This window comes from Manis pentadactyla, chromosome 2, assembly GCF_030020395.1.
Source record: "Manis pentadactyla isolate mManPen7 chromosome 2, mManPen7.hap1, whole genome shotgun sequence".
Taxonomy (NCBI): Eukaryota; Metazoa; Chordata; class Mammalia; order Pholidota; family Manidae; genus Manis; species Manis pentadactyla.
This window is the reverse complement of record NC_080020.1, coordinates 104,431,957-104,449,918: the sequence shown is the minus strand read 5'-3', so window position 1 is coordinate 104,449,918 and position 17,962 is coordinate 104,431,957. Positions and strand designations below refer to the sequence as shown.

General features: G+C 36.4%; 1 protein-coding gene across 6 annotated transcripts in view; it reads right to left on the bottom strand.

Moving 5' to 3' along the window:
• Positions 1-17,962, bottom strand: part of EMB (embigin) — a 51,269-nt gene that overhangs the window by 16,645 nt on the left and 16,662 nt on the right. For all 6 annotated transcript variants that reach the window (XR_005027733.2, XM_036900397.2, XM_036900395.2 and 3 more), the window contains exons 3-4: positions 4,757-4,943; positions 4,421-4,509 (exon numbers count right to left, since the gene is read on the bottom strand). Coding sequence is in view for 5 of the 6 variants with exons in the window: in XM_036900397.2 (XP_036756292.2) it covers positions 4,421-4,509; positions 4,757-4,943 (276 nt within the window). In the remaining variant the exon portion in view is untranslated. The remainder of the gene's footprint in view (positions 1-4,420; positions 4,510-4,756; positions 4,944-17,962) is intronic.

The window sequence follows — 17,962 nt, the reverse complement described above, 5'->3', positions numbered from 1 at the left end:
CCTGTGTTGCTACAAAAAGAGCCCTCCTGGTGCTAAGAGAGAGCCTAAAGAAGAGAGCAGGAGAGGGGCAGGCTGGGGCTGGAGGCGAACGCAGAGCCTGGGTTGGAGACAGAACCTTGGCAGAGGCTGCACCAGGGGCAGAGACAGACGTGGATGGGATTCCCATACTCGATGCACTGCCATGAGAATAAAGCCCCTTTTTACCCCCAATGTTCCATTGTCATTACTCAGACTCACTGAATCCAGAGGGAACTTGCCCAGGGCTGAAACCCTCAGGCAAGACAGACAGTTATCATGCTTTGGTGTCCTTTTTTTATGTATATTTTCATATTTGAGATTTTGTGAGGAGGAATGATTGGACCAAATGAGAAGTTATTGGGTTTCCTGACAAAACACTATCAGTCTATCAGCTCAATACCACTTTCTAATCATACTTCTTTCAATACATCCAACACCTGGTGTGGTTTTGTTATTAAATGAAGTATGAGAACACAGAAGCACTTGAGGGATAAAGTCTCACTTTGAAAGATCAATCCTACTTTAGGAGAGGCCTCAACTAAAGTCATGCAGATTAAGCAGAGATTTGAGCTTGCCTAAAATAGGGATTATTTTCTGAAGCCACAAGGTTCTTTCCAAACCTGAAACAAAGCAGAGCCACACTTCTTGAGTCCCATATAGACAGATGCAATATGTATGTATTTGGCACAGCTTTTTAATAGTCTCTGACAGTTACTCTAGAGCCAGTCTAAGCTCTCCTTGAAACATGCTTTGAAGGCAGACTTTGAACTGGCTGCGTTGGGCACGAGTTACCAGCATAGTTTTTGGTTTCCCAGCCTGTGGGTCTCCCAGATAGTGAACCTATTTCTCAATCTCAGCATGCTTCCTTCTAGAAATCAATTAGGTCATACTTTAGCAGAAAGAATATATGTTGAAATATGATTAAAATATTGACATTTATCCATAGGCTAAAAATCAAATGTGGTAAAAAGGTAATGTTTGGTGGAAAAACATGTCATAGGATACAGTTTTTTCAGTAAGCCTCTAAGAGACACAGGCTTGGGAAGCCTAACAGGTAGCTGAAAGGGGCTTTCAAGAAAATCTTGGGGATTCTATGAGGAGGGAGAGGAACACATGGTTAAACTATTAAACTATCCCCTTTAACTGTTAAGATCAGGGTATGGACTACAGACAACTGATGGTGACAGAGAGATGACATAGGGAAACAAGACCAAAATTCTACTTTCTTTTCATCTTGCAAGCTTCTGGTGTATTTTCTTAAGTATTCCTCAACTAATAGCCAGGATGACATTAACGACCACTCTGCTTACGCTTTATATGACTGCTAATAGCAGTGTGGATCTAAATTAAAACAGGCACTATGCTCAGAGAACATTAATTCATTTCAACTGCTCCAGAGATCACTGTTCTAGGCTGCTGCTTCTGTTTCGACATATTTATGAAAAGGACGTTGATACAGGATTCTTAGGTGTCTTGTGGGTCTTTTGAAACTTTGGATAAAGTAGGACACATGAGTCTTGGGATTGGAAGAATCCAGGCTTGAAGATGTTGAAATTGCTGATTTAGACTCATGTATAGAGAGATGGGGTCTAGGATCTACCCAGTGAAAGCAAAAGCCCTATGGAGCTGTAAGGTTGGAGATTTATATTTGCATATTCATGGCTAGAAAACATAGGCCTCTGTTGTTTTTGGCTCAAGGATATTTAGGTTTTATTAAATTAAGGAAAAGATTCTTCCATATAGTCAAAAACAGCTAACTAGATTTCAGCACCAGGGTTTGCAGCTAAGTTCCAAATGATTCTGTCATGCCAATGCTCCACACTTCGATTCCTTGGCCACTCCCCACTGAAGACAGACGGCTGAGCCAAAACAGGTTTCATCACACTTGGTACTTTCAAAATCTCCCCATGACTTGCCAAAAGTTCCACATCCTATTTATCCTTTGCCAATTAAATGTCTGCATCTTTCTAAGATATTTTAACGTTGATGAGTATTTTAGCAGTTTTTGGTAACTACCTCATAATATTTGATCCACTACTGAGAAACACTGTAGACCATCACCCATCTTTTTTGCATGAAAAGAAATCACCTGCATATTAGCAGTTGCAAGCTTCTGGTGTGGCTTTTGCTATCTTCCTTGCACTGGCACCAACAGCCAAACACACAAAGTTTTTGCATTTTACTAATCAGTGAGGTTGAGGCCCTTTTACAGTCTTATAGTAATAAATCAGCCAGCCCCCATAAAATCAGAAGCAGGGACTTTGCTGATAAGTTAGTCTGAGGAATCAGGCTCCTGTACTATAGTTGACTCATGTAGCCCACAGCAGAATTTTTTTTTTTTAGCTCAATTTAAAATAGAGGAAAAAACAGGCTCTTCATCCACACTCAACTGCAGTGCTCCTAAGGAAGGATAATCCTTCTTAGGAAAAACCATAAGCAACCCATGTGGAGAAAGAGTATATATAGTAAGATATTTCTAAAAATATACACCATTCTGTAAGTCTTACAGATTTAATTAAATAATAACTATTATATGAATAGTTCTGCAGATGCCTTTAAATTGTAATCAAATGAAATTATTTTTGCAAGCAATAGTCAATTGACATGTATAACACAACTATTATTTTACTAAAGAAGATCTGGAAGGGCCTAACTTACTAATTTTACAAGTACCTTCAAGATATAATGCCTATTCAAAGTAGCATTAATGTTAAATGGACATTAAAACTAATAACATAAACTAAACTGCTTCTAGGAAACTATAGAAAGAAAAAAAAAGTAAATACTTAGCGGCCCTTTGCATTCCTCAAGCCCTTGATTTCAAACCCAGGCCTTGTGCTGGTGCCCCTGACACCAGCTAGCATCAGTCTAATGATCTCAAAATGGGTACAGAATCAAAAGTCCTTCTCCACGTCTATTTGGCATTAAATGTATTGGTATATTGAAAAGCAAAACATTTCAGTTAATCTCCACATTGGAGGCAAATAATGATGTTCCAAATAATAATTTAAGTAATAAGAACAAAATGCAATACATTCAATATTTAAACTCTGAACAGAAATAACTAGTACATATTTCTAGAAAACAGTACTATGTAGAAGGGGGGAAAAAAGGAATTTTTAGAATTGAATCTCCTGGAATCACATTAAGCCTCAAGATTTGATAAGTATTCCTTAAAACCTATAGGCCTTCTCTGCATCATTACTAGGAGCATAGCATTACTATCTGTGTGCATGTGTACACACACACGGGCATAGGTGTATTTGTGTAATATCCTTTTAGCTCATTACGAAGGAAGCAAAGAAAAAAGGGAGGGAAGGAGAGAAAAAGGCAGGGTGAGGAAAAGGAAAAAGGAAAGGGAAGGGATACAGTAAAGAAATGTATGTGGTGTATGTATTCTTCACTAAGTTAAGTTGGCAAACGGAAGAAAAAAGATTAAGAGAGAATGTACATGATCAAAATAATCAAAGGCTGATAATAGTTTCTGCCTTTGCAGAGACCAAATTGCATAAATACAAGGATTTATTTTGTCAATTTACCAAGTAGGAACATTTACAAAACGTAATGAGGGAAATGAGTCTGTGAGTGCAGAGAGAATATAGGGAGCAATATAGAAGTGAACATCTTCAGTCATGGCAGTAATGAAGCAGCCCGTCCTGCTTTTGGGGACAGCATCCATATTTTGTCAGAGCAGCTAGCCAGACCTCACAATTTTTAGGAAAAGTAGACAACAATTTCTTGTGAATCCTGAGAAATTAATGTTAAGCAAAACCCAAAATAGTTAATATGGCAACAAACCACATTTCCCAAATACCAGCATGAATGCTGGTCACAAAAAAAAAAAAAAATAGCTTGGATTTGTTTGTTCCCACAGGGGAGAGCTGTGAATTATATTCTGGGATTTGTCGTTACTTGATGTGATGAAATGCAGGCTACCTGTTGTGCATCTCCGTATTATTTTTAAATTTTACGGACCCCTAAAATCCAAGTCCTGGTGCCACTGACACAGAACACAAAAGCATATCCTCAGGCTAGGGGTGCAATAACTCAAGACATCTAGAGGAACATTGCAAAGACCTGAGTTTATTGAGCTATATAAATAAATAAATAAACTCGAGACAGCTATGATTTACAAATAAACTGGCAGCCTGGTCTTTCAAACTGAAACCTGGCTTTAGTAAGGAGGAAGGAGTGGGAGTGGGTTGGGAAATGCAAATTATACCACTGGGAAGACACTGGAAGCTCCATTTTCAGGGTCACCACCACATATGATTCAATGGAAAGCACATGATTTCCTTTCAACTGCATTATGTTTAGTATTGTAATAATAACTTTAAAATGTGGAGACTTGGAATTCTAAGAATATAATACTCAAGTTCTTACTGTATAAGGTAGTACTGACCTTTGAAATTAAATGTGCCCCTCCGTTCCTTTTCCTCTTCAAAGATACAAGAATAACTTCCCATTTGTTTGCTGTTAATGATGGTGAACCTAAAGATAATTTAAGTTATTAATATAGGCTTAGTTTTCCAAACACTTTGTAATGAAAATGAAAGACTTAGCAAAAAAAATTAATCAAAATGTTAAAATAGAAACAATTCTGTAAATATGCAAATGAGACTATTAACATTAAAATACCATTCAAGTGACAGCAAAGGAAAGAATGCCCAGTCAACAAAACTATTTAGAATTTAAACAATTTCATCTAGCCATGTAGGTTAAATTTTTGTACACTCACATGTACTGGGTATATAGGATGCCTCCTGTTGCATTGATGAAGTAATTATTCTCTAGTAGTTCATCACCTTTTTTCCAAGTCACATTTACTGAATTCAAATCCCCTGATGTTGTGAATTGGCATTTGAGTTCTATATTAGAAGGTCTTTCTAAAGTGATGTTTTTTTCTACTGGCACATTGGAATGTTCTGTTAGCCACAAAGAAAACAAAAAAAGATGTTGCAAAAGTTACATTTCAGGGAAATCCAATATATAGAACAGTTTAAATCATCAACAACAGTGCTCTATAAAGTTTCTCAATGTAACATTCCTTTGAAGAATTACTCCTCTTTCAACACAGATTTGGGTCCCTTTATTATCATCTTTCATAGACAACAGCTAAGAAGTTTTGTTACAGTAACAGAACTGCAAAAGCCTAAGGCTGTGATCTTAATCTTAAAATCTCTAGTCAACAAGCATATAAGGGAAGCAGTACTGCCTAAGGAAGTGCCCAGGCTCTGACAGCCTAGAAACAACAGTACAACTATAAAAACAAACAGGAACTAGTGGGAAGAGAATGGAGTGACTGTTTTAACTCCTTCCAGTAATCATGTTCTGGCATTTATCACAAGAATGTTTTGTATATATAATGTGGGTTTGTGTGATATACCATCATTCCAGCCTTCTTCCTCCTAAAGAATTTATAGGAATTGGATACAGATACAGATATAAGACAGAAGAATTTAAAAAAAACATCCAGTAGTTCGGAACTTTTACTAAATTTGAAATATCAGTAGAAAGCTATGAGGTGGTATATCTATATACCAATATATAGATACAGATATAATTATCTATATACTACATCCTACTTATGGAGGATATACTACATCCTACTTATGGAGGATATATAGAGCCATCTTTTTTTTATTTTGGACAGTGGTAAGTATAGGACAAATATCAAGCCAGGATACTGCTCTTCCTATACTAACCAAATAACACAGGAGGAAAACTTTCTATTTGTAGAATTCCAGCAAATAAATGAAGAAATAGAAATAGAGTACAACAATATTGCAACTCTTAGAGAAGCACAACCTAGGCATTTGCATCAAGTATTGCAATCACCTCAAAAACAGAACTGTGTGTCTCTTGAGGAGGAACCCTACACTACCTAGCAAGGAATTTGGTCCAAAACAAAGTAAGCAAAGGGGCAGGGGCTCCTGACACTCAGTTGACAGGAAATACAGAGGGTGGGAAAACATGTGAAACTATGCTCTAAGAATGCAATCAGCAAAATCCAGATTGTGAGAAAACCCTACAAGATAAATTATCTCATTTTTTCAACAGATAAATTAAAAAAGGAAGAAAGATAAACCTAAAAGTAAGATACTTTTAAAGCATGACTTAAAAGTAAAACTAGACTCTAATATTAAGAGATGCACACCTGGGTAATAAGTCATTTTTAAAAAGCAAGGAAGTGACTATATAAAAATCAGAATAATTGTAGTTACTCTTAAGGGGGAGGAAAGCATGTATGGGTGCAGGCACACTCATTATATTAAACACATTTCTCAACTTCATGCTTGATAGTATGGCATCATTAAAAGTAGAATGCAAAGGCAAGATATAGAAAGAAAACAAAACAGAACTTCAGTAAAATAACATAACATCACTTTTAATTACATTTACAATTTTACAAAAAATGCTTTGTTATGCAATGACCAGGTGTGAAGTTTGCAAATAGTGAAGGAAAGCTAGTGTGAAGTGCTTAGTGAGCACATGCTTGAAATAACTGCTCGTGTGATTCCAAAATTGCTGAATTGAATGTTATGCTCAAAAGTAAAGAAACAAGATTTTAAAAGCCTAGGTACAGAAAGACCTTAACTAGATTCAATTACATGGTAAAAAATGGAGTCAGTAAAACTGAAGGGATTTACACATTCAGCATATTTGCTGAGCATCTACTACATGCCAGAAATTATGTTAGGTACTAGTAACAAGAGAAAAATCCTTTGAGATTTACTACAGTTGGTCCTGAGCTTCTGTTTTCTGTACATTTTCCTCACTTCATCTTCAGTTCTGGGGTACCCTTAAAACTCAGTCCTGTCTATCAAGGAAATGTTCTTGGTTCATCAGTTTCATGAAGTTCTCTCCAGTCACTGTCTTCACCCACCTTCTCATTTCAGTATAGCCTATTCTGGTATCTCACGTACTGCACTACAGAAGGTGCTTTCTCTTAAGTTAAAAACAGCCAAACTGTCTAACCTGATTACCTCTTTTTCATGTTTTATTTGGTGTCTCTGAAATATCAGAGACTACCTATTCCTTTAAATTCCCTTCACTTTGCTTCTATATCATGATCCTAACAAACTGCTAGCCACACCAACTCTTCCAACTACCCATAAACGTTTCTGGTCTCTAGGGACTTTTATCTCTAGTACTTTTCAATCTGACTTTCCTGTGTTGACCTCAACTATTATCTCTGATATCCTTTATTTGCAAAAATCTTGCCTCCATTCAAGACTTCTTTCTTGATCCCCCGGCCCATAGCTCCAAGTGTCTACTTTGCATCTAAACCTGAATATCCCATATGTACTTCAAACTCAATATAGTCAAGGAGAGGCATTAACCTTCCCTTCCCCTGACCCATAAAACTGAGTCACATAAAGTAGAATTCAGTTGATTCTTCCTCTAAAAGGTCAATCAAATTTGCCCAGTTGTCTCCAAACCCCCTTACTGTAAGCCTTTGATGGGATTCAGCACATGCTACCCTCAAATACAGTACCTTGGTATATTGAAAATTTTAAGCTGAAAGAGTTTGAGAAAACAGCAGAAGCAGATGAGGCACTCTGAGCCCCCACTCCCACTCTTCTCCCCTGAAACAAGTTGTAAAACTCTCAGGTGGGAGATGCCCTCATCCTTATCTCCAAATACAAAGAGATGCAGAGAAGAATGCTAACAAACAGGCTACACTAAGTTTCCCCCAGTTTATTACATTTCATACTCCCTGACCTATCATAGTCCCCCATGACTGTCCACTCTTCATCAAACCTAGCATAAAATTCTCAGGTTTAACTGTTACTTTGGGTCTTCATTTCCACATAAAGGATCCTTATAAAACTTATATTAAATAAATATGTATTATTTTTCCTGTTTTCTTCTGTCCTTGGCAGTTTAATTTCAGACCCATTCAGGGACTCAGAGGACACTCTCTACCTTAATTATCTTTCACCAGGACCAGACAGATGACTGACCGCCTAACTTCTCTTGGCCAGTTTCTCTTCCACCACATATTTTCTGTAACACAAAAGTTATAGAAAGGTATAACTTGCTTCTAAAGCAAAACTTAGATTATTTAACTGCCCTGACTAAACACATCTCATGAATTTAATTTTTTTAAGTGGAAAGAACACTTAATATCTACCTACCATCCTAACAGACTTTTAAGTGTGCAATACAGTATTGTTATCAATAAGCACAATGCTGTACAGCAGATCTCTAGAACTTACTTATCTTGCATAATTGAAACTTAGCACCTTTGATGAATATCTCATTTCCCCCTCACCCCAGACCCTGGCAATGATCATTCTATTCTTTTCTTCTGTGTTTTGGCTATTTTTGATATCTCTTATCACAATAGCCAAGATGTACACTGATGGATGAATGACCCACAAAAATGTGGTATATAAACACAATGGAACACCACTCCACCTTAAAAAAGAAAGAAATCTGGCAACATGCAACAATGTGGATGAACCCTGCAGACACGATTACAAGTGAAATAAGCCAGCCACAGATGGACAAACACTGCATGATTCCACCTGCACAGAGAGGTCTATCTTTCTGCAGTCTCTGCTCAGAGATGTTAGTCTTTTCAGGAGTGCACGGATCCTTGAAAGGTTGAACTGATTTGTTTATCCTCTTGCTGGTATGTGAGAGGAAATCTTAATTTATAGAGAAGGAAGGTGCCTCAGGAGTATAAAATGTCTAGGGCATATGATAGATATATCACCCTCTGAAGTCTCCAGGAAACTTCCATTCTAGAAAGATCTGCTCAGACATTGCTCCCTAGGCCAAGTCTTGGGAGACTTCCACCACTCCTTTCCTCATGTCTGAGCCGAGTGTCACGCATTACTGCTGGCCTCTGCTCCACCCGAGCCCACTCCTGCAGGGCCACCAGCTGAGAACGAGGAGTCCCAGGCCTCCCTGCAGGGCACGGAGCTGCAGGCGGCTTTCTGGAGACCACAGCCCCAGTAAAGGCTAGGTCTTCATTGCATTATTTCTTTGGACCCCATGTGGGGCTGCTGATAAACCACCTTTCTTAGTGGAGGACTGGCAAGGAGGTGTGGCAGCACTATTACTCCTAGCGGGAGGTATTACAGAGATATTTGCATTCCAGGAGGTGATGACAGGGCACCACACTCTTGCAGGTGGCATGGCTCACCGGTGCCTCCCAACATAGCGGGAAGTTAGAAATGAATTTTCACCCCCATTTTACAAGGGAGCAGTCCCATGTCTGGGGTTACTTGCCTCAGGTTACTCACAGGGCAAAACAAAGTGCCTTATGTTGGACATCTCAGTTTCCTCATTTGTAAAATGGGATGATACATAGTTCATATGACTGCAGGAAGGATGAAATGAGCTATCGTAAGAAAGTTTTAATAATATATGAGTTGCTGACTAATTGCCCACTTACTTCCTTTTGCCGCTTATTTCCTTGGGGAATACAGCAAATCAATCATATATGTTGCTAAAAGTTATATAGTGATTTTACCATTTAATCTTCACAACAGTTTGATGAGATAAGTACAATTATTCCCATTCCTACCTTACAGATGAGAAAGCCGAGGCAAAGAGAGTTTGACTATCTTATCCAGATCATGCATGGTTGAGTCCAGATTCTCATAACCAACAGTGTATACCAACTCCCAAAGACAGGAAATTCTCATGACAATAAAATTAACTTCTTCATCACTTTCAAACAATTGAACCAAGATTTTGAAGGAAGGAAAATAGTATAGAAGATTAACAAATTTATAATGTGGCAATACAGCAGGGTAATGATAGATGAATGGGGTGATCAACATATTTTAAACATTCAACCTTTCAATTAAATGTGTCTATTAAAACTTCAAAGTAGACTTCTTTGGGCAGGCCATTCTCCAAGTCCTAATTGTTATCTCATTGTTTCATATAATAATTGCAGGTGCTTCTGCAGCTTGCTTGCTTTCCTGTCAGGAAATCATGAACATCAAGAAAATGTAAGAAGTTTTACCTCTAAACTTAATTTTGACAATTAAATTTAGAGGTTATATGCCCAGTGAACTTCATGGACAATGTTTCAACTCCCCCCAAACTCCAAAACTGAAATGTTATTTTCTGTTATTTTGAAGCGTTACAAAAATATCTATGACATCTACATTTCCAAGACTACGCCCATTTGCTCATCTTCTGAAATATGTTTTTAAAAGACTGTTTTTAAAATCATACCTTAATTTGCATCTGTCTAAATACTCTATTTTTATAATTAAAATTTTTTAAATATATGGACCTTTAAACCGTTTGTAAACTCCAGAAAAATGACAACAGTTAGACCTTACTGGGTCTACTTAAGAACTTTGTCACTTAAAATTCTGCTTCCTTTATAATAAAGAAAAAACTGAATAAAAACAATAAAAATTTCTTGCATAGAATAGTGTTTCCAAAGGTGCTTTAAAAGCAGAAACTCTTATTAAAAAGAGTTTAGTGCACTACAACCTATAAAACTGGTAAAATGGGAAAACTCTGATTGAAACAGAAATAGGAAATATTGAACTCTCCTTTAATTTACTATAAAAGTCAATAAGGTCCCATGTTACATCCTAAAATAGAGATGGAACATCTAGAATCCTTACAGAAACAGTCAGAAGGCCACTCTAAACTGAGACCAACATCTCTACATAAAAGTGAAGCAAGCTATTTTTAACAAGCTGTTGCTCCATTTATGTGATTCTTCTTACCATATGGAGTTGCATTGACTTTATAAAATAACTTCCCTGAATAAGAATAAAATCAAGTATCTTAAACTTCATATTCAAAATTTCTAAAATAACATAAGAACATTACTCATTCATTCTTGTAATTTCTATCCCTGTCCCAAACTGAATCTGTCAAAAAGTTATTTATATGCCATCTGATCACTGCAATATTGACATGATACAGTTTAAAATACATGATTCCTGAATTCCATGATCACCAATGTGCACAGTGAAACCTAAAGAGATGTAAAGACAATTTGAGCAGAAAACCATATAATAAAAGTATGTGTGTATATATGTATGTATAAGCATATATTATTATGATATATATGATAATATATAATATGATATGATATACATATTACATGTAAACCCCTCAAGTCCTCCCTTTTAGGAAGACCTAGGAACTGCATAGCTGATGTTATATAAGCATGGCTTATTCTCAAACTTTTGGGAACTTTATACAGGCATCATCCAAAGAAAGGCGAATACTAGAAACTGTTTGGCCTACCCAAATGAAGCCAGGTTCACTAATCATAAGTCATCAAAAATTTAGCAATATTCTGGAAAATGGGCTAAAATTAGCCAAGAAAAGATGCTGGCTGAATTTTATTAAACAAAGTTCCTGCTGGTCAGTTTTCCTCCACTTCAGTTAGTACCAGATATAAGGGTTATTTCTCTACATTTTAAACTGATTTACAATCATTTCAAATAAAAAAATATTTAAGGTACGTGATTCCATTTGAATTTGAGAAAGACACATTTCTTCTTGTTTTCAACCATGTAATATTTAATTTGAGGGTGTAGCACTGAGTAATAATCCAACAATACAGCAAATACATTTTACCACAGCATAAAGAATAGAACAGTGTTGCAACTACTGTTTATATCAGTAGAGAAACTACAGCAAATGATTAAACTGTCTTAGTAATCAAATAGGTTATTATTTCCAAATAATTACACACAGAAAATTCAACATTGTTGCAGTGGACTAGTATATTTTTTGATAACCAGAATATGAATACCCTTCCCCTCTGTATAAATTTTGGTGAGAGGCAAAGCCCCCGAACTACTATGGAAACCCAAACAACAAATATTCCTTCTCCCTACCTCTCTAAAGGCAAGGGCATGGCCACCTGACCAATCACATCTTCCCACCCAGAATTTTAAAGTTAGAGGGAGTGACTTAAGGACCTACGCAGAATTGGGAATTCAACACAGAGCAATGGCAAGTGCCTAGCAACAAGAGGCAATATTTCTTCATTTACCCATTCATTTAATACTTATTTAGTGAACACCTACAACATGCCTTTCACTCACCCATTCATTCACAATTTTACTAAAAATATACTATGTGCCTTTATTTTAGGCACTGATATCAAGAGTCCAGACCTAGTAGTGATAACTGAACTATTTCAGGGTTCCCTGCTGTCTGTCCTCCTTAGGTCTTTGGCATATTTCAGAATTTGGTTTCCTACCTTAACCCTAAAACTATTGGAAGAAAACAGAGACAGAAAGCTTATTGACACTGATCTGGGCAATGATTTTTTGGGTATGATCCCACAAGTATAGGCAACAAAAGCAAAATAAATAAGTGGGACTACATCAAACTAAAATGTTTCTTTCTGCACAGTAACGAATCAACACAGTGAAGATATAGCTGACAGAGTGGGAAAAAATAACCAATAAGGGGTTACTATCCAAAATATATAAAGAACTCAAGCAACTCAATAGCAGAAAACAAATAACCTGGTTAAAAACTGGACCAAGGACCAGAATAGTGATTTCTCACAATAAGAGATACAAATGGCCAGCAGGGATATGAAATACAAATCAAAACCACAATGAGATATTATTTCACATCTGTTAGTACAGCTATTACCAAAAAGATACAGGATACCAACTGTTGGTAAGGGTGTGGAGAAAAAGGAATTGTACACTGTCGATGGGAATATAAACTGGTGCAGCCACTATGGAAAACAGTATGGAGATTCCTCAAAAATTAAAAATAGAACTGCCATATGACCCAGCACCCCCATTTGTGGGAATATACCTAACAGAAATGAAATCAGGATCTCGAAGAGAGATCTGTACCACCATGCTCACTGCAGCACTGTTCACAACAGCCAAGGTATGGAAACAACCCAAGTGCCCTCTGACAGAAGAATGGATAAAGAAGATATGGTGTATATATACAATGGACTAATAACCAGCTTTCAGACAGAAGGAAATCATGCCTTTACAGCAAAATGGATGAACCTAGAGGACATTATGCTAAGTGATACACACCAGACAAAAAAAAAGACAAATACTGTATGATCTCACTTACGTGTGGAATTTGGAAAACAAAAACAAAAACAGTTTAACTCATAGAAGCAAAGAGTAAAATGGTTACCAGGGGAAGGAGAAAGGGAGAAATGGGGAGATCTTGGTCAAAAGGAACAAAGTTGCAATTATGTTGGCTGAAAAAGACTAGAGATGTGATGTACAGGCATGATGACTACCCTTAATGACAGTATTAAACCCTGGAAATATGCTAAGAGTAGATTTCAGGTGTACTTATCAGACCAAAAAATGTTAACTATGCAAAAAGGTAGGTTAATTAGTTTTACCATAACAACATTTCACTATATATATATATATACATCAAATCAGCAACTTGTACACCTTACGTATATAAATTTTGTTTTGAAATATGTATTTTTAAAAAGTTAACAACTGAAATAAATACCCTAAGTCAAGTGAGGTCTAAATCACAGAGGAAAGTACAGTTTTGTAAAAACATTAATTATCTCCCACATGAATCTACATTTTCAGTGAAAAATCAGTCAAAATCCATAAAGTATTTTTGTGGAACTTGATTTTTAAAAATCTACATGAAAGAGTAAAAGTCCAGAATACAGGAAAGCCTATATATTTTTTTAAAAAAAGAACAAAGATATAAAGCCATGTCATAATGTTGCAAAAAAATTATATTAATGTGTTAATGATAATGGAAAACACCAAGAAATTAATGGAATAAAATACGCAGAAGTTTTCAGATTGCAAGTTGAAAACTATTAGTGGGTCAGGAAGTCAATTTAGTAGTTACCACTAGATTTGTTTTTTTACATGGTTTGGAAGAAAAGAGAAGTTATCAGAGTATAACATACCTATTGGGGAGTTGTTGTTTAATGAACGTTTTGTGTCATGTGTGCATACGTGGGTGTTGGATCAGGTTAAAAAGTAGGTTTATTTCTTATTTTGCCTAATACTATATAAAAAGTTTGCAAAACATCAAAATAATAGAGAAACAGAAGAGCACACAGGAATTTGGAATATGATGGTATTTCAAAGCTATATGAAAAAGAACTATTCAATAAAGGATGTTGAGAGATTAGCTACCTATATAAAAATAATAATAATACAGTTGGCATCATATCATACAGAATACATAAAACTGTATTTCCAGTGGGCTAAAAATACCAATGAAAATATTTCTATGAAAATAATAGGAATGATCTCAGATTCAAAAGACATATGCACCTCTATGTTCATCGCAGCACTTTTTACAATAGCCAAGATCTGGAAGCAACCTGAGTGTCCATCTGTAGATGAATGGATAAAGAAGATGTGGTATATATACACAATGGAATATTATTCAGCCATAAGAAAGAAACAAATCCTACCATTTGCAACAACATGGATGGAGCTGGAGGACATTATGCTCAGTGAAATAAGCCAGGTGGAGAAAGACAAATGCCAAATGATTTCCCTCATTTGTGGAGTAAAACAACAAAGCAAAACTGAAGGAACAAAATGGCAGCAGACTCAGAGACTCCAAGAATGAACTAGTGGTTACCAAAGGGGAGGGGTGTGGGAGGGCGGGTGGGGAGGGAGGGAGAAGGGGATTGAGGGGTATTATGTTTAGTACACATGGTGTGGGGGATCACAGGGAGGACAGTGTATCACAGAGAAGGGACATAGTAGATCTCTGGCAACTTGCCGCACTGATGGACAGAGACTGCATTGGGGTATGGGTGGGGCCTTGATAATATGGGTAAATGTAGTAACCACATTGTTCTTTCATGTGAAATCTTCATAAGAGTGTATATCAATCATACCTTAATAGAAAACTTTAAAAAAAAGAAAATAATAGGAATGAATAAGTATAAGTGAAACTTTACAACAAAAATACCACATGAATGTTTAAAGACAAGGAGACAATATTTGCAATGTCTACAAAAAGTACAGATTAGTATTTAAAAAGTATAGCTGTCTCATTTGTATCAATTAAAAATATATAAGCTCAATAGGAAAATGGATACAGGATATTAACAGACAAATACACACATATATGTCCAACTCCAGAATGCAAATTAAAACAACGATATAGCTTTTAGCCCTCTTGCTGGTAAAGTCAAAAGAATTTAATAATTTCAAGTGCTGGTCAGGATCTAAAGAAAATTACAGTTAAATATGTGGGTGGGGGGAGCAGTAAACTGTTGAGATAATTTGGAAGGCAAGTTGCAAGTATCTTTTAAAACAAACATAATTTCTAACTCAGCAATTCTATGTTGTGGTATTTATCATAGAGGAACACACACAATCTTGCCCGAGAGAAATACATAGAAGTATCCATTGTTGCCTGGTTTACAATAGGAAAAATTTAAATGAACTAGGGTTAATTAAGAGAAAAATGTCTAAGGAAGCTGGGGTATTTATATTGTGCACACCAGTAAAAGAAACAAGCTGTATTCATGTAATATAGCTAGATTTCCAATAATTAATGCAGGAATGATTACACACACAAAAAAAATTTCAGAACAATACATGTGGGTTTAAACCACTATTATTAAAGACTACAGAACAATACTATAAAGTACCACATAGTCTCTCTGGGGATAGTATGGGTACATTCATACATACACACACTGAACAGAGAGCGAGCTGAGACAGAAGCGGTGGATCAACACAGGGGCTTTGACTTGCTCTGACGAGGTTAGGTTTTATCCCCAGAGGTTCCATTTGGCTATTTTTTCAAACATGCTTTGTCTGTTTTTGATAGCAGTGTCTTTACTCAAGTTTTTTTATTTCTTCTTTTATGTCCCTACCTAGTAATTCTAAATTTGAGGCTCTGAGCCATCTAATCCTACTGCTCCCTAGCTGACTCTCAGTCTTCATTGTATTTTCCTTCTGTCTTGTGAGCGGGTCCTCAGTAGGGACTGCCAAGCCAGGGCAGACAGTGCACCCTTCCACAGATGTTCCTTTGCTCTCCTGCAGAAGGATCACCTACCCTGGACATTGTTGTGTTCTCTCCCTGTTTGCAGGCTCCTGTATAACGCAGGCAGTGACCATTCACTGAGGGCAGGCCCTTGGAATACTCAGAGAAGTCTTTTGTTTTTGACGAGGAACAATGTCAAAACTAAGAAGCCAACTGATCATCACCTTGTGCTGCTCAGCTCATTTTTTCCCCCTTTGTCAAAACTTCTGCTGTGTGAATAGCCTTCCGGGGGTTTTCAGTCCCAGCTTTCTGGGGTTTTGCATTCCAACTCCCCGCATTTCCTAGACTCAAGGCCCTGTTCTTAGATCTGAGGCTCTTAGAAATCAGGTACTTTGTTGACAAATGCAAGAAAAACTAATCTGATGTCAATTCACAGGTTTAATACCTGGTCACCAGTTTTGGTCAGTAGAAACTGTCTTAATTTTTTCTGTACTTAGCTATATATTTAAAAGAATTTTTCAATGTTTTAGATTATTAGGTATGGCAGGAGGATTTTCAGATTCTCTAATTTACTATATTTCTGTAAATAAAATAATGTTTTAATATCTTTTCTTTTTTTATTAATGTTTAATTTTTATTGAAGTATCATTGATATATAATCTTATATTGGTTTCAAATATACAACACAGTGATTCAACAGTTCCCCATATTATAAAATCCTCACCCCCTCTAGTGCAGTTACTATCAACATAGGAAGATGTTACAGAGTTACTGACTATATTCTCCACATGTTACTACTATCCCCGTGACCAATTTATATTATGATTGAGAATTTTTGTGCCCATTTATCCCCCTCACTCTGCCCACTCCAACTCCTACCCCCTGGTAACCACTAGTGACTTCTTGATGTCCATAAGTCTACTGCTGTTTTGTTTATTCTGTTTTGCTTTACTTCTATATTCCACAAGTAAGTAAAATCACATATTTGTCTTTCTCCACCTTGCTTATTTCACTGAGCCTAAATACCCTCAAGATCCACCCATGTTGTTGCAAATGGCAGGGTTTTTTTTTTAATGACTGAATAATATTCTGTTGAATTTATGTACTACACTTTCTTTATTAATTCTCTATTGATGGACATTTAGGCTGCTTCCATAGCTTGGCTATTATAAATAACAGAGTGGTAAACATAGGGATGCATGCATGTATGTTTTTGAATCAGGGATTTTGTTTCCTTTGGGTAAATTCCTAGAAATGAAATTACTGGGTGGTTTTTTTGTAGCCTAGTATGTAATCTATTCTGGATAACATTCCATGTACGCTTGAGAAAAATGTGTATTCTGCTGCTTTGGGGTGGAATGTTCTATATATATTTGTTAAGTCCATCTGATCTAGTAAATTGTTCAGTGCCTCTGTTTTTTTATTTATTTTCTGCCTGGTTGATATCTGTCTATTGATGTGACTGGTGTGTTAAAGTCTCCTAAAATGAATGTGTTGCCATCTCTTCCCTCCTTTAATTTTGTTAGTATTTGTTTTACAAATTTAGGTGCTCCTATGTTGGGTTGCATAGGTATTTATAATAGTTATGTCCTCTTGTTGGACTGACCCCTTTATCACTATGTAATGTCCTTCTTTTTTTCATTGCTTTGTTTTGAAATCTATTTTGTCTGATACAAGTACTGCACTCTTGCTTTTTTCTCCCTATTATTTGCATGAAATATCTGTTTCCATCCTAGTCTGTGTATGTCTTTGGGTCTGAAATGAGTCTCTTGTATGCAGCATAGAGATGGGTCTTGTTTCTTTACCCACTCTGCCACTCTATATGTCTTTTGATTGGTGCATTCAGTCCATTTACATTTAAGGTAATTATTGATAGGTATGTAATTATTGCCATTTTATTGTTTTCTGCTTGTTTTTATAGTTCCAGTCTGATGCTTTCTTCCTCTCTTATACTCTTCTCTTGTTATTTGATGGTTTTTAGTGTTGTGATTAGATACCTCTTTCTCAAATA